The 26,634-nt window shown below is 39.0% G+C and overlaps 1 protein-coding gene across 4 annotated transcripts in view; it reads right to left on the bottom strand.

The window, feature by feature from the left end:
* The window catches only part of PRKN (parkin RBR E3 ubiquitin protein ligase), a 1,182,603-nt gene that overhangs the window by 908,210 nt on the left and 247,759 nt on the right, over nt 1–26,634 (bottom strand). For all 4 annotated transcript variants that reach the window (XM_067560808.1, XM_067560804.1, XM_067560805.1 and 1 more), the window contains exon 2: nt 11,773–11,936. In XM_067560808.1, coding sequence (XP_067416909.1) covers nt 11,773–11,936 — 164 coding nt within the window. The remainder of the gene's footprint in view (nt 1–11,772; nt 11,937–26,634) is intronic.

Below are 26,634 nucleotides of genomic sequence, written 5' to 3'. Positions count from 1 at the left end.
GTGGACTGCAGATGGAGATGTATAGACAATTATATTTTTGTAAGCCTCTTTTCTGGGAGAAAGGCCTTTTGCTGCAGTCAAGTCTAATATAACCCCTATGAAAGGGAACTTTGTAGTTGGATTTAGGAATGATTTTTCCCAATTTATGTGCAATCTCAGATTGGTAAAAAGTAAACATATTTGTTCCACATGTAACAGGATTTTTCCCCTTGACAATGCTTTTGTTAACTAGTCATCCAGGTAAGGATATACATAAATCCCCTGTTTTCTCAGATACGCTGCCACTACAGATAGGCATCTTGTGAACACTTGTGGAGAAACCAAAGAAGACTCTGTTCTGATTTGAACAATATCCCTGATCAACGATGGAAAGATGGGTTTTTGGGAGGATAGGTTTTGAACTGTATCAAATAACAACATAGAATAATCTCCAGAATCTACCTGGCTGCTGTTATTAATTTCCATTGATGGTAAAAGCAGGTCAAGCGGTCCGGAAACAGAGGGATAAAAGTGTCTAACAGGACTGTTTTGTAGCCCTGTATCGTTAAGTAAAATCTGAGACCTTGCAGGAATTGCAGAAGATGATGAAGTTGAAGATTTCCTTTTATTATTACAAGGTTTAAACAACCTCTTACCACTGTAAGAGACTTATCAGAACTTAAGACACATTGTAGGATCCGTATCTTTTGGCTCCAATAATTGAATGTCCTCTCTGTACTGAACAAAATTCTATTCCCATATATAGAAACATCTTGATAAGGGGCAGGAGATGACCAATGAGACAATCGAACTGAAGGACATACTTGCAGTCAAGCCAAAAGTTCATACCTGGATCTGATTGGAAATATCTTTGTCCATATGGATCTAAAGCATATAAATAAGGTTGCTTATAATACTCTTTCTTCAGAACTCACTTCTGATCTGTATCCTTTCTCTGACCCAAGCCAATTCTCGGTTTGGATGGAACCAAAGAGAGCAGTCTCTTTGGTTTAATAAAGGAGAGTAGAGAAAAAACTTTTCAGGGAACGCAAAGTGGACTTAGACAACGAGAGTAGTGCAGAGATTCTTCTTCAGCTCTTCTTCTCTTCCCTGGGGAAGTATCTAATTGAATTGGTTGCAATAAATGTCTGATGCCTGCTCAATTGAGATACATGGATTAATCATGAAGGAGCTGGATTCAGATCCAATAGACAAACCTGTACTGTAATCACTATTTGTTGTGGTGTCATGTCAGTATTGATTATCACATCTTTATCTTTCTCCCGCATCATTGGTTCTTTAGCTCTTGCTTTTGGAACTGGATTATCGGATCTGATACAACTGGATATAAAGAAGAATGTCTCCTGATTCTACCACAAGAAAATGTACCCAGGATAGGTTACTTGGGAACTCTTTGGCCAGAAGGGTCTTTCTCTGACTGACTGGCTCTTTGTAAAGAGGCTGACACTGACAAGGACTGAGCATTCATGATCACTGTAGCAGCTGTGTGCTTTTGTAGTAGAATGGCTCTGGAAACAGAGATCAACACCACAATAGTTTTCCTCCGAATCCTTCCTGTTTAGAGACCCTTTAGTACTGTGCACTGAAGTGGAAGGTTTGTTCTTCTTCCCTCCAGACTCACTCAGAGATGATGCTGGTCTCTGAGACTTGTTCAGACCTTCTGCTTGCTCAGTTCTGGATGGTTTTGCTGTATTATACTTCTTGTAAAAAAACTGTCTGTTCACGCTCTCTTCTTTTTTTCCTCATGTTGTAAAAGTTGAGCAAATCAAGCATTTTGAAGGTGAGAGTCTCTTGCTCAAACATGCCAGGCTGGCACATGTGTCAGACACTGCAAAACTTCCAGACATGACATGCATATTTTAAAACTGGGCTTTTTATTCTTCAGTTCCACCTGCTCTAAACAAAGATTTACTATCTAACAAACTACTAACTAATTTTAACTATACAATTATTAACTAGCTAAAAGCTATGAAACCAGGAGCTCTGGATGAAGAGAGACAATTTCACATATGCTTTATGCTGCTCATTATTGATTCTTTATTACAGTTTACATTAGTGCCTTTTTTGGGGTCTGTACAGTTAATGAGGAAACTCCTGGGAATGATAAATAATTACTCAGGGTATCTCAAAAGTTGACAGAGAAATTACATATCTGTTTTTGTTTTGATAACTCCCTCTAAAATAATTGCCTTTTTCCCCCTCAAGCCCTGCTCAGTATTAGTTCCTTTAAAGTGACCTCTGCTGTCATAATGCAGCATCTCTGTTCCCTTGATCTAATTTTTTTCCAGCAAGGCGGCTCCTAACAAGAATACTTCTGAGTCTCCTTGTCTGCCATGGAAATTTGTAATCAACTAGGACCCACTTACGCTCCCAATAGACATTTTCAATTAAAGTGAATGAGAAAGCTCTTATTAAAAAAAACCCCAGATCAATCATTTATTGACTATATGTGTGTATATAAGCTTAAAAATTACAAATTAGCACATGGTAAACCAAAATATTCTGGGCTGTCACAAGCTGTAACAATTAGAATAATTCAATTTCTTTTAAAAAAGATTACAGAATCATAGAAATAACAGCAAGAGACTAAGATAATATAATAAATCTTCCCATTGGTGCAAGATGTTCCCTACAGTGGTCTAGATGTAAAGGGTCCCAGGCTTTGAGATTTCTACCACTTCTCTTGAGAATCTATTCCTCAGACAAAAACTTCTCACTGCTAAGAATATTTGACAGACATTAAGTTCCCATTTTCCCTTTCTTAATTCCATCTCTTTACTCTGTACCACATTAAATAAATCATCTCCATCTTTGGTGTTAGCATTATCCAAATATTTGTCAACTGTTATGCTCCCACTTTAGTCATCACCTAACCAGGCTACAAATACACATATTTAGTTCTTCCAGCCTCCCTTTATAAACCTAGTCTACCAATCCCATAATGGGGTGTGTGTGTGTGTGTGGTTTTTAAGGCACCAATTTACCTATTATTTTCTGGTTATGCAATGCCCAAACCTATGTAATATTCTAGGCTTAATTCCCAGAGCTATTTAGAAAAGATTTTACCTTCCTGCTTTATAAGGTGATGAGTCTGGGAATGCAACCCAAAACTGCAGAGTTTTTGGTTGCCTGCTATCATATCACATTAGAAATTTATATAATTTGATGTCCACTCTCTTATCACGTCTATGTCTCTTTTAGGTTTATTGCTTCTTATGTTTCTCCCTCCTATAAGTCTCCATATTTGAACTGTTTTTATTCAGAAACGTTCTCAGGAATCTAAGAAAAACAGAGAGCAGTAAAATACTTTAAATATTTTGTAATTGTAAGTACCAGATTGTACTCATTCTGAGCATGATGGGAGGCAAAGATTCTGTACTCTACTGTCTGATACAACCAGAAAGAAACGGATCAAAAACACACACAGATTGTGTGCAATTACTCAAGTCAAATTCTCTCTGAAGCCCATGAATGTCTCCAACACAACTTTGGTATACTGCAGCAGATGTTCATTATGACTCTCTGCATCTGATACAAATGATACTGCAGCTCCTGTACCCACTTCCATCTGAAGTGGTTGTGCCTTCCAGACTGTAAGTGACTGGGGTGTACGTGGTTTGGCCTAGCAGTCACAGCCGGGCTAGTGTCCACACATCAAGGATGGCCACAAAACAATAGTCAATAAGCACAGATCGGAAGAATCGCTAGAGCTGGGATCAATAAGCAAGAGTCTGAGTCAGAGTCAGGCTGGGGCCGGAGACCAGAGATCAGAGATAGCAGCAGGCTTAAATAAGAAGGGAACAGTCAGGGTCAGAGCCAGGCTAGGGTCAGAGATTGGAGATCAGAAGGTATAGTGTGATTGGGAGTCACAGCAAGCCAGAAATCTACATGGTTGCCCAGACAACTTGCTGGGGCACCCTGCAAAATTAAACAGCGCAGTTGGCCAATCAGATGGCTGCAAGGTATTGTCACTCTGGATCCTTTGGGCAGTACTTCCTGCCATGCCTAATGACCACAGTATTCCCTAGATGTGGCTGTGCATGCCCTCCCAGTGGTAATGTGGGAATGTCAGCTGTCATAGGCTCTACAGACCTGGGTTATAGTCCATGGATCTTTACATTACCTGCCTCTTCAGGCGCGTCTGTCCTTTGGGTGACACCAGCCCTGGTTTGTCTGGGTAGTCTTTATAAAACCTTTTTACCAGATCAAGGGCATGGACATGGGCAGCAAGTTCCCAGCAGTGCTCTTCAGGACTATAATCCTCTAAAAAATCAATTATCTTAGTAGACTCTCCCCCTCTGCAGTTTAGAATTGAGGACAGTGTGGATTATATATTTTTCATGCCCTTGGACCTGGACTGGGGCTGGAGGGCTGTTGGAATTGATCAGAAAAGGGTCCTCTGTGTAGTCTTCAGGAGGGATATATGGAAAACAGGACATATCTTAAGGGATCAAGGGGGGTTCAATTTCAACGTGACGGGTTTGATTTGCTGACTAATCCAGAATGGTCTGAAGAACTGGTGGTCTAACTTGTGTGACAGCCTGTTCATATGGAGGTGTTTTGCTGCAAGCCAGACCTTTTGGCTCACTGTGGGAGCTGGGCCTTCCTGATGTTGATGGTCAGTGTACTGCTTGTAGTCCTTTTTCATGTCTTTGAGGTGGTCCTTAAGCTCCTCGTGGATATGATGAATTAGTTGGATCCAGATTGCAGCTGCTAGATTTGGGGAGGCTGCTAGCAAGGCTGGAAGTGAGGGTCAAATGCACAATTTGCAAATAAATTACTCTGTCCATGGAGGTGTGGTTGGCACTGTATGAGAACTCGGCATAAGGAAGGAGAGAGAACCAGTTATCTTGATGGTAGTTGAAAAAGCACCATAGGTATTTCTCTAAGACTTGGTTCAACCTCTCTGTCTGCCCATCTGTCTGATGGTGGTACCCAAAGGAGGTAAAAGTGTGAATGTTCATAAACTGGAGTGTTTAACACCAAAATCATGAGACACACTGTGGACCTCAGTCTGAGGTGATATGGTCTGAAAGCCCATCAGGACGAATAAGATGCACCACTAGGAGTTGAGCCATTGTTTCAGCAGGTGGTCACAGCAGATGAAGTCTGCCATTTCAGTCAGTTGGGCTACAAGACCATTGTGTGGCAATCAGAGTCAGGGAGTTCCACTATGAAATCCAAGGTGATTGAGGCCCAGGGTCTAAGTGGGGTTTCCAGGGCTACTAGAGTCAGGAGTGCCAAGGGGCTTGTTGCAGGGAGTCTTGGTCCATGCACACAGGTCACAAGAATCAACATAGTCCCAGACTTTGTCTTGCATACAAGACCACCAGAAGAAACAGGAAGCCCTGTGGTAAATCTTAAGGTGGCCAAAATAGTCTACCAACAGTGTCACAGCAGAGATGGAGCACTTCTAGCCAGGGACACCCCTATGGAACGTATATGTGCCCACTGAGGTATGCAATCCTGTCCTGTGTGGAACACTGCATTTTGGTTCTGACTTTCATTTGCTCAGGCTGTTCCATCACCTCCTGAGTGCCAGGAAGCAGATTAGATTAGATCAATCTGGTCTTGGTGTATCATGGCACTAAGTAAGTTGTGAGATTGTAGAAGACAGGGTGGTTCTTGATTAGGCTCTTTGCCTCCTGGTAATATTTGGCCTTTCAGGATAAGTCATTGGCTTTCCCATTCCTGGTTCCTAGGTGACAGGTGATGATGAAATTGAACCGAGAGAAGAATAATACTCACCTGAGCTGTCTTTGGTTCAAGGCTTGAGCCTTGCACAGATATTCAAAATTCTTATGGTCAGAAAAGACTTGCACTGGATGTCAGGTTCCCTCAAGGTGATGGCACCACCCTTCAAAGGCTGATTTAATTGTGAGCAGTTCTTTACGTAATATCTCTTAACTCTGTTTGGCAGGGGTGAGTTTTTGGGAGTAGTAGATACTGGGCTGCAAAGTTTTCTGTGGACATACCTCTAGGAGCATATGGCCCAATGGCTGCATTGGAGGCATTGGCATCAAATATGAATACCTGGACAGGTCTGGATGTGCTAGAACGAGAAAGGTGGTGAAAACAGACTTGAGCTGTTCAAAAGCATGGTGAGCTTCAGGCAACCCAAGAAATTTGGTGGCCTTGTAGAGGAGATTTTTCATGGAGGCTATTTACCCTGAAAACCAGGAATGAATCATCAGTAAAAATTCACAAAGCCCAGGAAGAACTGTAACTTCTGGTGGGACCTAGGCACTGCCCAGCTATGGATAGTCTCCATCTTCTGGAGGTCCCTCTTAATGCTCACAAAGGAAGGATATAACCCAAAAATTCTGTGGAGGATTGGTGAAAAGTACATTTTAACAATTTCCATAGTCTTTCCAGGATGGAATGAACATGGTAACAATGCTGTTCAAGATTATCTGAAAACACAAGTATACCATTGAGACAGATTATTATACACTGGTCCAGGATGTCTCTAAATACATCATTTATGAAGTGTGGAGAGGTTGCAGGAGCACTGGTCATACTGCATGGCATTACTAAATATTTGAAGCCCACAGTGGGTTCGAAAGGTAGTCTTCTATTCATCTCCTGCCCTCACGTAAGCCTCCTAAATGTCCAATTTGGTGAAAATTCTGGCAGACCGCACACAATTTAAGTAACCCCAAGATTAGAGGCAGGAGATTTAGCTGGATGTTGTTAGCTGGATGCAGCAGTGCTGATTTTATATGATGCACACTATTTAAAAGTATATATATAAAAGTTTATATATATATATATATATATATATATATATATATATATAAAGTTTCAAACGCATGACATGCAAACAGAGGTCCACCATTGTGAGCTGTGTAGGCAGGCTCCGATGGCTAAATATTTTACAAAACAGTACTGGATGATGCTGTCAGTAGACCCACTAGATCCGTGTGATGACCTTTAATATCTAATATTCTGACACTGCATGAAATTTCACAATAAAACATATTGTTTCCAAGAAATTGTGAAAGTGTATCCTTCTGACATTGTTTTATAGCATCATCTTACCACCTCTTCTTTTTGTACACATCAGTGTTGCCATTCCAGATATGAGACTCTTCCCATTAGTTTTCAGTTATGCCCACCAGTTCATATGCCATCATTTTGCAACACTTCTAGATCTTCTTTCTTGTTTCTCATAATCTTTGCATTTATGTATAAACACACTTAATACTGTACATTAATATCCTTATTCTTTATGCCCTTATTCAGAGCACTGCATCTTGTTTAATTTTGTATGTGAAAACAGCAGAGACAACACTATCTAGTGGAAAGGACACTAGACTATCCCCAGCACCGCCGCTGACCTGCTGTATGACCTTAAGCAAGTTAGTTTGCCTTTCTATGTCTCTTTTTCCCATCCCACCATTTATCTGTCTTGTCTATTAGACTGTAAGCTCTTCAGAGTAGAGAATGTCTCTTACTATATGTTTGCACAGGGCTTTACACAAAGCAGATCTGATCTCAGTTGGGGGAGGGAGTCTAGGCACTACAAATAATAATAATAATAAATAATAATAATAATAATGCCAGATAGCTTGAGTTGGGCAAAAGTGTCCCTGCTCTAATTTTCTATCTAGTTTGAAATTCACCTGATAAATGCCACATATTTTGAACCCAGCAGGGTTGTTAACCAAACTACTGAAGTGGAGATCATAAATTCTTAACAGCCATCTGTCATCACAGCTTTCCAATGTTCCATGAACCCAAAACCATCCTCTTTATTCCTTTGGTGCATCCAGTAGCAGTCTAACCCTTCCTTCTCTCATGCTTGACACATAAAGGATTTTACATGACCCCATCTTCTGTTCTTTTATCAGTTCCCTGAAACAATTCCTGATTTTGCTGTATACTCTTTCACTGCTGTCATTTGTTCCCATGGGGAACAGAATCAATAAGAATTTCTTCAGCATTTTTCAAACTTTCCAGCCACTTATTGTGACATCATTTGCTGAGCTTCCAGAAGGCATCTGACTGTCCCACTTCCTTCATATGATCCCCCGATTTCTTAGGCCCCTTCCTCACCCTGTAGTCACCAATCAGGATTACTTTTTTTTTTTTTTTTACCATGGCTCCAGTTCCATTACTTGCCTCTTAATAACTGGTTGAATGCTTAATAATCTGATTCTGCTCTCTTTTGTTGAGGACAAAATACCTATAGCAGGCACTGAAATTAAGTGTCTCCAGACATATTTCTCTCCTGCCCTTCCTACAATTTTTACTCTTTTTTGATGTCATCTTCCTCAATCTGCCATTTTCCTCCCTATGATAATATCCCTTTGGTCTCTGTTCAGTGGCTTGATTTATCTCTAACATCCTTCAGCTACCATTCCAGATCCTCCTTCTCCCTCATCAGAAAAGAAGTGTAATTCGTATATACACAGCCCTCATGGTCTTTATTCATAAAGTGGAGAATTGCTCATATTCCACATCAGCCACCTAACATCCTTTCCTATCTGAGATTTGTGTTCCTTGGTTAGAACCTGCTAGGATCAGAGCACTGTATTACCGCATCTTGGCAGACTTCCATTCACCATTAAGGGACCCTTCTGAAAGTTTTATTTATTAACACCTACCCCCATTAGTTGCTGCTTCGGTTTGGCACTCAGCAATGAACTCCCACTCAGATCAAACTCCCTTTCGGTTTGGACTCATCTCTGTTGTCCTCTAGCTCAAGGTTGTGAGCAGAGCTGCTGTGTATTCCATGATTTCTTGACATTTCCAACTCTTTCAGCAGAATCCAAGCCCTCATTTACAAAAAAATGTTTCTACCACTTATGGTCACAAAACAAACACACACACACACTCCCTTAAAATCTTCAGTTTAATATAAACCAAAGTTACCTTGTTTTCTTGAGTCTGCCTGAAACTAACTCTATGAGACACATAAATTGACCCATTAATCTCAACTGAGATGACAATATATAAATATATGTATATATGTATGTATGACAACATATTCCATAAGCATGTAGTAGAAACATCCAGCTGGGTATGTCAAATGTCCTAAACTGCCCTCTGTTGCCCAAACCTTGGGAGGATTTTGCCTTCCTCTGCAGCATGTGTGTGCAGTTCACTTGCCAGGATTATTTTAATATATCACACTTAATCCTTTCCCTGCCATTGTGTGGTCCTCAGGCACTGGTGCATTTCTGTCCCTCCTATTCTCTGCCTGTGACACATAATAGTCTAGTCTCATAATATTTTGGTGTCATTTCAGTTGTTGGGTTTAATGTGTGGGTGCTGGGTGTTGTTGGTGGCCTGTGATGTACAGGTCAGACTAGATGATCTAGTGGTCCCTTTTGGCCTCAAACTCTATGACTATGAACTGCCAATTGGTCCCTTACAGCTATCCAAACCTCCAGCTTCAGCCCTGAAAATTCTGTAGTATCTCTCTCTCTCTCTCTCTCTCTCTGTGACACAGTATGAACTGAAAATGTAGGGACAGAATAAAGTAAATTCAATTCAGTATCAAGGTAAGTAACATAGTCGATACCATGTTGATGTATTAATCATTAGAACTCACTAGATAGCAGAAGTTTGGAATGTACCTGAAACTGTTGTTGAACTTCCAATCTGCTACAGAAGACAGAGGCCATGCCAAAGAGTTTAGGTCCAGCTTTACTGCACAATACATGTATCCCTTGAGCATGAACAGCACCTCAAATGTCACACTGACACACATTCCAAAAATCACTCATGGCTATAGTCTGTCTTTCCCATAAATAGATGCATGTGGGGAGGCAGGGATAGGTCACAGAGCTCCTACCCCCACCCTTGCATGGCTCATGTATGGATCAGGCAGAATTCCAATATCTGAGCTCAGGGGCACGCAGGGGCTAATCCATACCACCAACAATAGGTGTGGAAAAGCTGTAAGGAGTAGGGCCATGGATACCCATATCCCTATGCACTGGCCACCTGACAAATTCCTGGGGTATGCTATTGGATGCCGAGCCTGTGCATTCCCACGAACTTCAGAAGACATTCTACCTTCCTGAGACACCTCCCTGTGATTCCCTTAGAGTGATGTGATTGCACATCTCCCTTTAGTGTGACTGTGCTTATGTAAATAACTTTAAAACTGCCTTAAAATTAACCCAAGTAAAGGCATCTCAGTGTAAATAAAACTGGGTTGGCGGGTTTGAATAGCTGAAAATCAATTCTTCCTTTATTCATTTAAGTTATAGGTTCTGTGCTCTACCCTGGGTTACAGATTCTCTGAGTAAAGTTAGACCCCAGTAACAGATTCTGTGTTTTATCCTGAAACAATCTGACAACACCACTAAAATCTCAAGTGCTTCAGGGTATTTAGAAAGGCTTAGAAGCTGCTGAAAGTGTAACACAGAACCCTAAACGTAGGAACTGGCAGCAGATAGCTTTTCAATTCACCTTAAAAACATTTTTGGCCCCATATATTTTCTTTAGTAAAAACAAATCACCTAAAAGCAAAGCACAGCAGTTTATGCATGGTGACTATATGCATCAACACTATCAGCAGGAGATGCACTGAAGAATGACAACAGCAATTTGCCTTCTATAGTTTCTTTTGTACGCCCAAAATCCCTAAAGCATTTTACAAAGAAATAAATAACTTGCCCATGAAGAAGTAGTGATAGGATGTCAATATGGTAGTGACTCTCTGCAACCAAACACAGCAGCCATTTGGTGCCCAGCAATGTTCCCCACACAGCTGAAAACACAAGTGCCAATTAATCTGTGCTCGTTAAAATAGAAAGAGCTGTGCCTGTGGGGGATCTTTTATATAGTCACCTGAACCACTACAGAATGCACCTCATTGTTCTTTGATGCCACTGCAAGGATAGTACTTCTAACAACTCAACAATCTCTAGTTTTGTAGTGGGAAGCCGATACATATATTATTTCCAGATTTCTCAGATGTCTTAAACCTGTGTTCTTATGCTTCCCCCTACAAATGCTGCCAGCTCCACAAACATGACTCACAGAAAGAAAGAGATGCTGATAAAATGAGAGGGGCAGTACTGGTAGGTAACAGTGGTTAAAGTGGTCAGAAAAAAAGACTTGTTATTTGTCTTCCTATGCTCTTTTTTCCTCTCCATTCATTCTGCGTTTTATTTTATCAGAACAGTTAATCATGAGGAAATGAAATTCAAATATGAACTCAGCCACTTATAAATCTTCCCTTCCCCCCACTAGTTTCTCAAATTACAGGTTTGTGATTTCAGTGCTTTTGGGAAAACCTCACTGGCCACAGTGAAGAGGCCTTCAAGTACTACCCCTCCATCAGCATGTGCGCATGCACGCACGCACACACACGCAAAGCAGCAGCAGCCTTACAACTATCCTCCAGAGGTCACAATTGGGTTACAAATTCTGCACAATATGATGACTGAGCAGCCTGATTTGGAACAATTTATTCACATTCATTCAGATTCATTAAGATTCAAATGGAATAAGTAAAGTAGAAATTGAACAGATACAGAAATTGTGCATAACTTGTGTCAGTAAACATTTATTCACTAAGCACCTCTCTCTTTCTCTTATATTCTTTCTCTTTCCCTATCCTTCCTGCTTGCTGTTTTAATGCATAATTAAGAAGGTCAGAATTAATGAAGCAGTGTGGAGTAAAGTTCAAGGAATCCCCAGGCACTATTTATTCTATTAGATCTCAGTCATGAATGTCAGACTGGCAGCATTAGAGACAGAAGCAGTTCAGCTGGCAGCATCCCAGAAACAAAACTATCAAGGGAGACTTACCTGCAGTGTCAAGTCATTCCTAAGCTCCTTCCCTGCAAAAATCACACGCAACTGGTCAGCTGAAACTCCCTGTCGCTTAGCAACCACCTCCTTCAGCTGGAAGATGCTGGTGTCTGAATCAACCTCCACTGGGAAACCATGGCTGGAGTTGAACCTGACAAACACTGACCAAGAACAAAACATTTTAAAAAGTGAGCATTTTTCAAGTCAGATCTATTTTAAAATGGCATAAGAGAAGGTTTTCTGATCCCTGGACTATAGACATACTGGTACTATAAAACTTTAGTATATTTTTCATTTTAAAGAGAAAGACTTTTAATGCTGTAATTTATCATTTTGAAAGAAGGATCCGTAAGGAATGTCCTATCACATAATAGTCAGTGACCAATAAACAAAAGGTGTATGTTCCCCCAACAGTGTTATAAATTACAATGAATATACAGAAACAAGAAATAGATTTAGGTAGGCAAGGTTCTGAGTAATCACTAATATACACAATAGATTTTCAATTCAGTCTTAATCTCGGCAGACATAGATGCTCTGTCCCCCATGTGTTCTTTCCCCACTCGATATAATAAACAAATACAGGGAATACAGACGTTTGTTAGAACTAGTATGCACTGAACAGCATAAGAACAGATAGTTCCCTGTTACACAGTAAAAACACAGTCATACAGACCGGCCTCCCACAGATATAATTCTGCAGAAAATAATGATGGAAGGGAAATAATCTGCTAGCTGAAATGTTTGAGTGTTTTCTGTACCAGTGTGGTCTTTTTCAAAGTTCACTAAAATACCTGCAGTACATAACTCCAATACATACTCCTTCAATGCAGAAAATTATGACCGCACTAGCCGTGTCATATTTAGAGCTACAGCAACTAGTTTATACATTCAGAGAAGCCTGGCAAACAAGCTCATGAGCTTACTGCCATTCAGCTGGTAGGACTGCTTTTCATAATGAGTCTGAATGTGCCCATTAGGCTCACAGTGAGGAAATACACTAAAAAACCACTATACAGAAAAACCTCATTATAACCCCATCATTCACTGAGATTTTATGAAAAGCAGAGATATATCCTGGTGAGTTACTTCAACCAATGGTTCACAGACAGGAAACAGAGAAATTAGTAAAATCAATATAAAACCAGAAATTATCTAAGACCAAGTGAATAGTAGACATCTGCTACTATAATGATGGGGCGCTGGATTCAACTAATGTTCCATTATAAGATTTTATTTTGATTCCCAGTCTAACATTTTAGTTGGAGAAGCTGTTGGTTTGAATTTTTGACAAATGGAAGAAGTGTGGGATCAGAAATATTTATATAGCTAGTATAGGTATAGTTTTCACAATAGAGAAAAGGTCTTCTTAATTTTTCTGCTAGTTAATGTATATCTGACCACTCTATTATTTTAGAAGTTAGATAATTAATACATGAGGACATCTGAATTCACTGATGAGACTGTTGTAATTGTTTTAGCCGATTTCAGAATATTATAAATATTTACATTTTTCAGAACTTTGCAGTGGTTGTAAGATGGTGATGCTGTTGAATAGTATATATTGTGATTTCCATCTAAAGTTTTAGATGACAAAACTTTTTCTCTCTAAAGTTATAGGTAATAATTAAAGATCTGTAGTTGGAAAGTATTGCCCAGTCACAATATAGGATTTCAAAATACAATCAATAGGAACACAGTACACATTCCCTTTAGAATATTCTGTGGCTTCTTGTACTATATCCTCATTAATGCGCTTTCAGTTTCTAGGATAGAAGATTGTGGGGTTTACGGAACATTTTTGGATCAGAATATCTAAAAATCCATGCAACTGAAATGTAATTTTGCTGATGTGTCATGTGATTTGAAAGAGTAAAGGATGAACGATACAGAGCAAGAAGTAAATCCAACTATCTGGAATTGAAGACCTCATGTCTTTTTTAAAAAAACCTCATAACAATCCACTACAGAAGAAATTATCTTGACAAACAAAAGGGGACGCAGTTAATTCAACTTATCCCAGAGGATATACTTTATTATTAACTTTAAAAAAAAAATTGTATAATGAACCAGGCTTTATAAGGACTTGAACCTGCCTCTCTCACACCCAAGATGAGTGTCTCACTACTCTAAAGAGTGAGTCAAACTCTCCTGCTGGAGAGATTCCATCTTGTGTAAAATAATTAAATATTTACTGTGCCAGAAGGAAAGACTTACTGTATAGATTGATGGTTACGGCACTCATTTGAGATGTCCGAGACCCAGATTCAAGTCCATGTGTCTCCTACACCACAGTTGATTGTGCTAACTACCAGGTTCTAATCAGTCCCTCTTTCTTGATGAATATTTAATCATTTAATTAAAGTGGCACAGCTCTAACAGAAGAGACTGAGAGCAGCTCAGCTTCGAATAGCTAACAGCCTGGTGGTTAGGGCTCTCACCTTAGATGTGGGAAGCCATGTACAAGTCCTTGGTCTAAATGAGGCAGAGCAGGGACTTGCAGCTGGCTCTCCCTCAGGAGTGCGTTAATCACTGGACTATTGGCTATTCTGAGGTCTTTTGCTCTCTTTGTCTTGGACCAGAGATTCTATCCTGAACCTGAGGAACTCTTCCCTAATAAAAGTTTCATTAAAAACGATACATTTCTGCAAAAAGCTTCACTTTAATCAAAAAATTCCAGGTCATCTTTAGCTCTAAGGCACTTGCCAAGTCTCTACAATGAGCCAATAAAAGAGCTTGGATTAGAATTCAGGTGTTCTATCTCCAGGGTCTCTTTTCAAACTACTGGTCAATCCTCCCTCCTTTCATTCTTATGGATGCCAGTACTGGTCTTAAGAGAAGAGAATAAATTAAGAAGTACACGCACACTGTCAAAGCAATGTGATTGACAAAAGGAAAGGGCTTGATGACAGAAATGCTAAAACAATAATTGGAATAAAATTTAAGTGAATTGTTAAGGATAGCTCATTTTCTAGGGTCTATACTAATCTGACACACATACTGTAGGCATGACTGATATTAACTACCAGGAAATCTGAAATGTCCCTTCATTGTCTTCCAGAGGGCAAAGTCTCTCCATGCCAAGGTTAAAGAAGCTAGCAGAAACATGAAAATACCCACATTCTAACCCAGTGGTGCCCAAACTTTTCCAGTCACCCTCCCCCCTTACCATTAACTGAATTTGTCTGTGCCCCACCTCCATTACTACACAGCAGTAAAACGTGGGCTGAAGGCAGAGCTGGGGAGGAACTGGAGATGGGTGAGGGCTGGCCCAGGGCCCCACACAGGCCTTCCTGAACGTTCCTCCAGGCCCTCCAAAGAGAGAGCACCCCACAGTTAAAGGACCACTGGCGTAATGACTCAAGTGGTAGAGATACATGTTTCCATAGGCGGAACCCAAGACACACTTCCTGGGCAAGTCAGTGCCAGAGTGTCAAAGAGAATCTTCCCCATCTTGGGTGTAAGAGTAAGGTGTGCATTGGTACTGAGCAACATTTCCTTTTTTCCTCCAGAAGTTCTAGGTTGACACTCCAGGCTCAGAATACACTGGGTTGCAGGGTAAATGATGTGTATTCTGTCCAGGGAAGGGAAATTGGACATGCATACCCAGAAATGCTAGAGTAGCACATAGGAATAGGTTGAAGCACTAAGATCTCACCAGTAATAGCCTTAATTTTCCTCTGAATCTAGGACTCATTACCTTATGCAAGCTGAAAGCATGTTCCCCCCATCCTGGCTGGTACATTTAAAAAAAAAATCAGAATAGTGGACAAGAGCTAACATATACTTAAAAGCATGTGCACCACTTCTCACTGCAGAAATAATAAACAAGTTTAAAAATAAAATATGGCTTTCTGGTCTAAGAAACTGTAGACCTTTAAGTGATTAAAGAATACATTTCCTCTCTCCCCAATGAATGAAAAAATCATCGGCGAAGTTGCAGACTTTTGGATAATAATGTGGAAGGACCCAGTTTTAGGAGCAACCTGAAAACTCATGTTTCTCCACTGCAACAATTCTGGTCTGATTCTGATCTTACATATACTAGTGTAAATCAGGAATAAATTCACTGAAGTCAGTGGAGTTGTATCAGTTACAAACAATTTAAATGAAATTAGAATCAGGCCCCTTATAGAGTACTAAACTAACTGCACTGTTCCCTGCTAATTAATTAAGTTATTTATGCAACTCATTAGGTCTCCTAAAGGTCCCACTTCACAAATGGAGTGTGGAAGCCATTATGGGAGTTGAGAAGAAGCATGGAGGCAAACTTAAGAGAGACAGAGACTTCAGAACAGTCAATAGCTCAATGGGTAGATAGGGTATTCAGTGGGGATGTGGGAGACCTATGTTCAAGTCCTTGTTCTGAATCTCTCTTGTTGGAGCTGTTCCATTCTGTATAACTAATTAAACGTTCATTGAGCCAAAAAGAGAGAAAGACTGGCTACTGCCTGGTTAGGGCACTCATCTGGGACATATAGGAACTAGAGTAGTCCCTGACCTGAATCAAGAAAAGCAGGAATTGGAACCTGAGTCTCCCAAAACACAGATGGATGCCCTAACCACTGGGTTATTGGCTATTCAGGAGGCGACTATCTCTTTCCAAGAGTTCCAAGAAGTTCCAAAAACATTTCAATTCAGAAATGTCACAATGTTTTGCACTGACCAAAGCAAAAAGTTTCTAACATTTCCAAATCAAAATGTTTTGTTTTGAGTCAGTTTGACATTAAAATTCATTTGTATAAATTGCCATGGTATGCCTCATAGGAGTCTCATTCTTCTCTATGGCTGGGCTCCCTGGCTGAATGACTTCTCCCATGCTGCACTGTAGTCATGTGATTCTCTTGTGACTCAGTCTGTCGGAGGAGACAGTGGTGTATTACAAGAGATGTTTCCTAGCCAAGGAGCTCAGCCCAGAGGAGAGAATGGGGGCAAGAAGCACCTGAACTAGGACTCTCATGCAACACCGCACACGCAAGTGGATGCAATTTAATGTCAATCTGATAAGAAAAGAAATGTTTCATTTTACTTCAACAAACCAAAATATTTTGATTTAGCTCAGAATGACCCAAAATTAAATATTTTGTTTCAATTTTTCCAAAGGAAAAAATAAAATTTCTGCAAAATCAAAATTTTCTCTCAGAAAAAATTACTTTTACAGAAACTGCATCTTCCATTGGAAAATCATTAACTCAGTGTAATGGCTTTCAGTTGATTTTTAACTGAATGACAGAAAGATCCTTTCACATCTACAGTAGGCCACTGACTGAAAAAAGTTACCATATGACAAGTATCTAGTTACCTCTGTGAAATGATAAGCTTGTCTCTAATTGGCCACTCTGTTGGAAAGGAATAAAATACAATAATGTGATATTTACTTGTAATTCTCAAGGAGTCCAAAGTGTTTTACAAACCGTATATTAATCACTTCAAACATCACCAAAATGGAACCAGCAATACACTACAACCGCTTGGTGCAGACGTAAAGCATACCTCCCAGTTGCAGAGGGAAATTGTAGGTGGACAGAATATTATAACCTGAACTGACATTTGGAGAAGATTCTGAATCCCCCAGCTCTTTCTACTCATGCAAAGAGTGCCAAGGCTTCTTTAATGATGCAATGCCCTTAACTCCATAATGGGCACTGTTTCAGTTCTGATTCAGAGACAAAATCTACATTACTTCCTGCAGAAGTTGGGGTTCTCCTATTTGTATCCTATAACTACTAAGATATAGTCTTGGTATTCTGGGCTCTAAAAAATTAATCCATGCCAAGGATGAAAAAAGTTTAACTATTTCTGCATCACTGAATTGAAGAATCAAATTACTCTTAACTTTAACACAGAATAGCCAGTTCTTCTTAACTTCACTGTTCACTAAACAATACAATTCTTCTTCCCTGCACAACAAATGAAAGGCAGGTCACTTAGAATTTTTCAGGTCATAATCAACATCTTAAATTCCAGAGACCAATGGGTTGCCATTGCAGATCCTGGAGCTCTGTTGTCACAGGCTCGTAGTGAGGTGCCTTGCTCAGGCAGCTGTGTTTTACACAAGTTTCAGTTTTTAAATGATTATATGGTGTAACCCCATGTAAATTGCATTGCAATAGTCTAACAGCCCACAGGCAATAAAAAAAATAAAATAGGATCTTACCACCCACTTTGCTAAGAATATGCATGCACATGCAATACTTCGTGGGATTGTGATGAGACAAAATTTAAACTCAAAGGATCTCAGTCACCAGATTTTTTGAGGAACGATGCCTCTTAGTCAGAGAGAGAAGGGAAATTTCTCCTGTATGTTATTTCCTGTGAATTATTTTCTCAGCTTTACTTATACCCAAATTCTCTTTGACATTTTTGAGGAATATACAAATAGTTAATCTAATGGTATATTTATATTGGCATTTCCTTAAAAAGCCTATTTTTCTGATAAAATAATTTCCTTAGATGTATACGGCCTGATCATATGCCCACTGAAGTCAATGGCAAAGCTGTCATTGACTTCACTGATGCAGGATCAGGCTCATACAGAATGTTGCCTGAAGTTTAAACTGATGATACCCTGGTCATTAATATACTTTCATGCCAGTGAGGGTCCTTGAACATCAGACATTTTTATATTCTACAGTTTCACCCATGCAGCGTTTGTATATTGAGCACCATCTTTAAAAACAAAAATACAGTCCTGGAGCACTAAAATTCCACTTGTCCCGCAGGAATCATGTGCCTTTTCTTTTCTTTTCTTTTCTTTTTTAAACAAGAAGTGAATGTAATGCAATGGAATTTATGCAGAAGGGCAGAAAATATATCACTTGTCCTGCCAGGGATTTATTATAACTCCAAGACTGTAATGCAATTCCAAACCAAAGTGACTTAGGCTATCTGTCTACACTGTGCACAGTGTGGATGAAGAGGTATGAATTCCAGACTGCACCAAAGTGTTGCACTCTAACTGCCTTGCATGGATGCTGCTGGTTTGAACAAAAAGGTACCAAATTGTGTTAATATATTTCTGTGTGAAAAAGGACTATGTTTAACATGAACTACTAGGTACCTTTCAGTTTGTGCCAGCAGTGTCCACACAGGGCAGTTAGAGCATAACACTTCTGTGTCCTCTGAGATTCACACACCCCTAGTCTGCACTGCCATGCAGTGTAGACAAGCTCTAAAACTGCAGGATTTAACCAATTACACTTATTTCACATTCCCCAGGAAATTTAACATTTTTCTCCTATGACACTTACATACTCAATTATGTCTAGTTTCATTAGGTCTGAACTGAAGACCTAGAAAATGATAAGCATGGTAATAGGTAGTGATACTTCAGTAAGATGTGATTTTTCTAACTTCACAGAGAAATAAAGTTTGTTGTTTGTTGTTACTCCCCACATAATTGGTAACACTTTCCAAATAAAACAGATATTACAGTAAGAGTTAATGTAAATAAAATAAACTGTAAGCAGAGCAATAAGTTTTGTTTCTTTTGACATGACATAATATGGCATCTCAGAAACTCTGGCAGTGTTTGCCTGGAGTGGCTCTTTAGAAACCAAAAGGCTTTGTGATTGATACTGAACAATCCTAGGAGAGGAAACTTGGAAGCAGCCATACTTACAAGGAAAGCTTGAGCTGGATTTTGAGTCATTTCTTTTTCATTTCCTATTGTCAATGAGACCAAATCTCAAGGAGAAGGGAGTAAAGCCTGCTACGGCCTATGTGTACTGTGTTTGGAGCAGGCTGGGGGAGCCACCTGCTCAGAATAATACAGTCATGACAAACACCTCTGTTTCCTTAATATTTGAATTAACAAGTTTGTTTCCTTTACTCATTCCATCCCTGTGCATTCATATATGTTACCAGAAAGGATGATGCTTGATCACCTAATCTGATCTCCTTCAAAACACAGGATGAAGATATAAAATTAGCCCTCACTTCATATTGCTGAATCTTGAGAACATAATATGTAACTTTTCTGCCACTAGTGCTTTCTTGAGATACAGAACCTAATTCACCTCTATGTTAGTCAAGAATGGCTGTTAATACCCACAGAAATACAAACTTCAGAGTTCTGTGATGGTCCTGTCCTAATTTCATGTCTGCTCCTTCTCTTTAACCACCAGCCCTACTCTGCTCTCCTCCCTAACAGCTTCAAGTCTAGCCTCCACGCTGAGAGAGCACAGGCTTTTTGACAGAAAAAGCATTACTGGAGGTTATAGTGGCTCACAAATGGAATATGAGCCAACAATGTGATGCAGTTGCAAAAGAAGGCAAATATCATTCTGGGATGCATTAAGAAGACCGTTGTAAGTATGACACTACGGTAATCGTTCTGCCGTACTCGGCACTTGTGAGGCCTCAACTAGAGTATTGGGTCCAGTTTCGGGTGCCACACTTTAAGAAAGATGTAGATAAATTGGAGAGAGCTCAGAGGAGAACTACAAAAATGATAAAAGGTTTAGAAAACCTGACTAAGAAAGGTTAAAAAATCCTGGGCATCTTTAGTTTTGAGAAAAGATGACTGAGGGAGAATCTGATAACAGTCTTCAAATGTTATAAAGGTTATAAAGGTGATAGTGATCAACTGTTCTCCATGTCCACTGATGGTAGGATAAGAAGTATTCAGCTTAATCTGCAGCAAAGAGAGATTTAGATTAGATATTAGGAAAAGCTTTCTAAGGGCAGGTCTACACTTAAAACGCTGCAGTGGCGCACCTGCACCAGTGAGTCGGGAGAAGCCATTCCGTCGACATAGCGCTGTCTGCACTGGGGTTTCGGTCAGTATATCTGCATTGCTCAGGAGTGTGGATTTTTCATACCCCTGAGTGACACAGTTACACCCATGTAAGTTTATAGTGTAGACCTGGCCTAAATATAAAGGATAGTTAAATACTGGAATAAGTTACACCAAGAGAGGTTCTGGAATGTCCATCACTAGAGGTTTTTAAGAGCAGGTTAGATAAATACCTAGACCATCCCTGACAAGTGTAACTTAGTTCTGCCTCAGGACAGGGAGAAGAAATAGATGACTTCTAGACTAGAGAGGTCCCTTCAAGCCGTACATTTCTATGATTCTATGATTACCAGAGCAAGAGACTGGAGCAGAAAAATAGCTGGACAGCAGGAGAGCAAAGCCAAAGTGCATCTCTTCAGAAACAGCATGGGGCAAGGGTTCTCAAACGAGGGCCTGCAAATCTGAGGGTGTATGTGAGGGCTCCATCGGGATCTCCAAAGCCTATTAATTAATGCTGAAGCTACCTGGCTCAGGTCAGTGCAACTAGGCATTCTGTAAGTCTGGCTGCTGGCTGGCTGCCTGTGTTGTGGGAGCTAGGCCACACTCAGCACCACCTTTTTCCAGCTCTTCTTTGAAAGAAAAAAAGAGGGAGGGCAAAACAAAAATAAGGACAGCACCTTCACATCTCCTGCCAGTGAATAGCTGGAGGTGGCATAGCTATCCCCAACACAGGCAACATGTGGCCATGTTTACAGAACCTCTAGATCTGTATCAGTGAGTAATCCTCATGCAACCTCTGAAACTAGGTACTATAGAAGGAATACAACTTCCAGTTTGAAGTCTTTTTAAGCAGATGCTTGTTTGAACTCTTTGGGATAAATTCTGCTCACAGTTACCCAATGTAAATCCTGAGTAATGCCTCTGACTTTAGTGGAGCAACCCAGGATTTACATTGATGAAAGCAGAATTTAACCCTTTTAGTCTAACAAGTTACTACAGCACTACAAAATGTGTGGTCCTCAAAGGAAACTGCTGTTACAGTGTAAGAGAAAAGATATATCTGTGCCTGTCTTTTGTTCTGAAACATAAAAAAAAAGAGATTCCCGGAGCAAAACTTGAAGATTTGCCACTTTTCAAAGACAACTTTGTCCCTGTTGAGTTTTTCAGCATTTTACCTGTTTCTGTCTTGCCTATGGCAGTAATTTAAAAAAGTTTGCACATTGCATCTTGCTCTGTAATTTAGCTCATATGCAAATAATAAATCTCTCTTAGGGAACAAACTCTTAAGATATGATTTAGATTCTAAGTCCACAACCCAGCAAAATGTCCAGAGGCCACTTTTGCCACACTACATTGACCTGGCTGCAAATATCGTATCATAAACTATATCAGCTACAAAATAGGTAGCCTGTTGAAGAAAGGAAGTGCATATTTCAAACACTCTAGAGTTACATCATAGTTGCATGAGTGGAGTATACTCTCTAAATATATAGATATTGAGTATATCTAAAATACTCTAAACAAGCATTTATCATCACCCACAATAATATTAAAAGTACCAGAATGTAATTTCATAAAATCAATTCCCATTTTAGAATGTTAGTTCTGCAACAAAATCAAATCATATAGTCCTTATTGAGTAAATTAAGTTCATTGGGAATTTTGTTTGAGTAAGGACAGAGCAGGGACTGAACGATTTGGCCGACAGAAAAATGTTACTGGATATTTTTATCAACTATCTTTACAAACACAAAATAAACACAAATACAAAATCAATTAATGACCCTGATTCACCCTGCAGTTCCTAAATAGTGTAGGAGGATCAGATTTGTGAGTGATGTTTTGTACCGTACAATTTGTAGTACCTGCGCTGACTAGAACATGTTGAAAATTATAGCAACAATTCAAGATTGCAGAAGGGATTTTTTTCAAACTTTTTTTTTAAATCAACTTTGAGCAGAGACGATGAATATTGAATACTTGTGCATTGTGTATACACAAACACACAGTAGTGGAATCCATGTGATCATTTGCAGAGCCATATGATTAATTTATCATGAACTTTTTTACAAATGTACTTGCTCTCTGCCCACTAACCTCTCTAACTGGATATTCTAATATTCCAAACCTCTGAGAAACTTTCAAACAGCTACCAATATTAAACTGCCAGATAAATGTTTCCTTTCTCTCTCATTCAGCTCTGGGTCAATGATAGGTTAAGGTTGGATATTTCTAGATCCACTAGGCCTTGACATCAGAGATAAATTTGCATCAGATAGCTAGGAATACCCTCTTTTTCACTGATATAGGTGCTGATATTAAAGTCTACAAGGGCTAGACACATACTCTTTTTTTCACTGGAAAAGAGGGTATTCCTCACTTTCTAATGACACAAAGATCAAATTTCGAGCCCTGATTACTTTTTATTCAAATTACATAATTCTGAAATGGAAAAGGGCATAGGCAAGGCCTGAACAGCAGCCTATGTCTTTACTCTACATGCTGTACTGATCAAAATGTCTAATAAGAATTAGAGAAATTGATAATTTGATCAAAGATTTTATAGTGTGAGACATTTGTATGAAGTAATTATCTCTGAAATTAAATCATTTCAACAAGAATCAGAATTCTGAAATAACACTGCTACTTAAAACTGGAAATACAGACCAACATTAAATACCAATGTATGTACCGGTATACGCCATCCTCAAGGAATTCATAACAATTCATGCTTAATCAACAAACTACAATGATAAATTCTACATCAAACAGGGCAGCAGCTGTTTTGCCCATCACAGAATAGTTAGTAGGTCATGTTTCTTTATTAACTAATCTTATAATGATCAAAATATATGACAGTAAGTATGTAAGAAAAAAGAAATGTTAGCCTTTCTAGGACTTTATTTGACATTTTTTATTATGGTGAGTTATTATCCTAATAAAGAACATACCATATATAGTGATATACATTATTTAAGATTTATTAATGACTATATTCCCAGAGATTGTGGGAGAAAAGAGAGAAAAAGCAAAATAAAAATAAATAGGAAATGGAAAAAGCAAGAGTGATTATATTATCTAATTATATTGCTACTAGATTCTTGGAATTTCCACAAACACTCCAATGAACTATATAAAGGATGGAGGTTGCACTGAATATCTGCAAAAGAACTTAAGGCATTATTCATTTATAATGTAAAATATTATAGATGATAAAATTCCAAACAGTTTTTGTCAGGTAGATAAACTCCTTGCTTTTCTTTTTTTTTTTAAAACTGTCTCAGCACACTTGTCATGATTTAGATAATTAATATAATTTATTTAGTAGGAGTTTTTCTTATCCTTGAAATATGCCAAAATATACCATTGTTTGGTTTAATAATATGCCAAGAGTAATATTTTTGCATTAATATCCCTGAAATTGCAATAATATTTGTTTACAATAGTTATACCATTTCAACATAACAATTTCATTGTCATGATCAACATCCTTTATAAGGAAAATGCAGGGAAATCAATAAGTGTATTAAATTAAAAAGGGAAAGTTACTTATCTTGTAATTCTGCTTTTATGAAGGTATCATCTGAGTATAATTCTCACTACAGAGTCTCATCTTTCTAACACAAGACAGGCAAAACTCCCTAAGTGTTAAAGGTTTTTGGCTCTTACAGGAAGTGGACATGGCCAGGACCACAAGATAATTCCAGTTCTACTGGTAGACCCATGACTCCCTGGATGTCTAACTACTATGCTTATGCATCACAGTGAAGAAATGTCAAGGCCTCTCAGGGCAAAAATAGCCAAGGTTTCATGAAGAAACACAGGCCTTGAAAAAGAACAGGAAAGTACCAAAGGCCTTAACCAAAACAAAGTGCTAAAACGTATCTTTGAAGACAGTCAACAGTCCTGGGTTAATTAGACCAGAGAGTCAGAGAACATTAATGTAAAAATAAACACATAGATCTGACGGGAAGGCAAAGATAGTATACAAGGGACAAACGGAGAAGTACAAAGCTGGAATGGGAAATAAATTGGAGACAGAGAGAAGCAGGGCACATGGGGGACAGGAGGACAGTTCCTTTAATGTTCAGTCAAGAATGAACCAACTGTAAAGTTCAAGGACAGCAGTTGGAGGCCCAGGAAGTGCTGTAACCGCCATTACAGAGGGGCTGAACTGTCCACATATTTCCCAATCTGTCAAGTCCCAAATATGGGACATAATGTAAGACACAGACCTGAGATAAGGGACAGAATAAATAAATATATATACATTCAAGCAGAAAGCTTAACTTAGAATGGGATTCATTCCTTTAGAGTAATTAACTCTATCTCTAACCTCAGTTTCGTGATGCTTTATTTCTCATGTAAAAAGTTCACAAAAATAGAAGTGAGTGGACACCTCTGTAGGTAACTCTGGGACTAGAATGTATGACAACCCTCTAGGGATACAGCCACACTGCAGCTGAGAGCGTGCTTCCCAGCTGGGATAGACAGAAACATGCTAACTGTGCTCGAGCTAGCGCGCTACAAATAGCAGAACAGCCAGAGGTAGCCCAGGCAGTGGCACAGGCTAGCCATCCGAGTATGTATCCGGGGATCTGGGTGGGCTTGTACTCAGGTGGCTACCCTGCACTGCTACTGTCCCACCTCTGGTTACACTGTTATTTTTAGCATGCTAGCTTGAGCAGAGATAGCGTGTGCGTATCTGTCTACCCAAGCTGCAGCGTAGACATACCCTAAGTGAGGTACACGTGAGAAGCATGCTCCCACTCCAGGCTGCTTCCTCGAGGGGCCAAAAACACATCGAACTTGTGGAGTTCTGTATATCTTATGTTGTGGGTAAGAATGCAGCACAGACAGTCTCTTTAGAAAATAGTATTTACCTTATGTCCTTTCTATAAACCTTATTCTGTTTTTTAAATGAATGTTTTATTTTTATTTCACAAAACCAAAAAACCAAAATATTGTAGAAAGACACAAATCAAAGACTTCATCACAATAACAACAATAAAAAAGATTCTAGCCCATCTTCCATTATCCACTCCAGATGCCATCTCTATCTTCTGTGAAAAGGTTAAATAAGAGTAACATATTTTTAGAAAATCCACTATTTCTAGCAGTGTGGCATAAAAAATTCCAAAGATAAAGAAATTACTAAGTCAGCAATAAATTCACAGTATATGAATGTGAATCTGTTTCCTAAGGATTCATTTCTGAGCAATAAATAGCAAAAGGAGCATCAAGGACATATCCTCAGACTTACAATTTATAGTTTCAGGCTCCCCAACAAAAAAGCATGATCTGGCAAATGTATATTATTTTGGTGGATGTACCTTGAGAAACTTCACTCAAAGTAAAACATTCAATAAAAGGTCTATAAAAACATTAGGAACCATAGTGAAATGTGTCTTCAAAAATGCATACATCATTAACCACAATACTTGAATACGTTACTAAGTATAAAAATAAAGCTTCTAAGAACCTGTAACTCTCCTAAATGAAGACATGGACAAATGGACATTGATATAAATATGATTATGACATATCCAGTCTTTCACACACCTTCAATTAGTCACAATATTATGCCATTTCAAATTATTCAGCACTTCTGTTCCATAATTTAATTGTGCTTGTCAATGATGCAGTGCTGCTCTAGGTCTTTTATCTGCCCAAATGAACCTAGAGAGCTGCTGTTCAATTGATTTAATACTTTTGTGAGAAAAAATTATAGGCAGTATTTGCATAACATAATACTCCTAGTAGAATATTCATCTCAACGTACTTTGTTTACCAAAAGATGACAAAGGGAAGGTAGACCAACATAATAAATCCAGTTTATATTCTTCTAAAGTAGCTGAGACATTATAACTTCTTTACTCTGTCAAGAGCAATTTCCCTCAGATATTTAATGCTCTTCTGAACAAGCTGAAAAAGTAAATTACAAAAAGTATGAACAGCATCCCCTGAAATACCAGCTGCTGCAAATATTAAAGAATTAAATCTATATTTAGAAAATATCCCAAATTGATCTCTATCTGCAAAAATCGTTGTAAGCAATAATTTAGACAAAAGTAGAAAAAAAGCGTTTATACACTGGCAAGCATATCTGAAAAATAGGATCC

Source organism: Emydura macquarii, unplaced genomic scaffold, assembly GCF_026122565.2.
Source record: "Emydura macquarii macquarii isolate MOO-44397 ecotype Brisbane River unplaced genomic scaffold, CSIRO-AGI_Emac_v2 contig_2308, whole genome shotgun sequence".
Lineage (NCBI taxonomy): Eukaryota > Metazoa > Chordata > Testudines > Chelidae > Emydura > Emydura macquarii.
The sequence above is the reverse complement of the archived record's forward strand: the minus strand, read 5'-3'. Positions and strand labels throughout refer to the sequence as shown.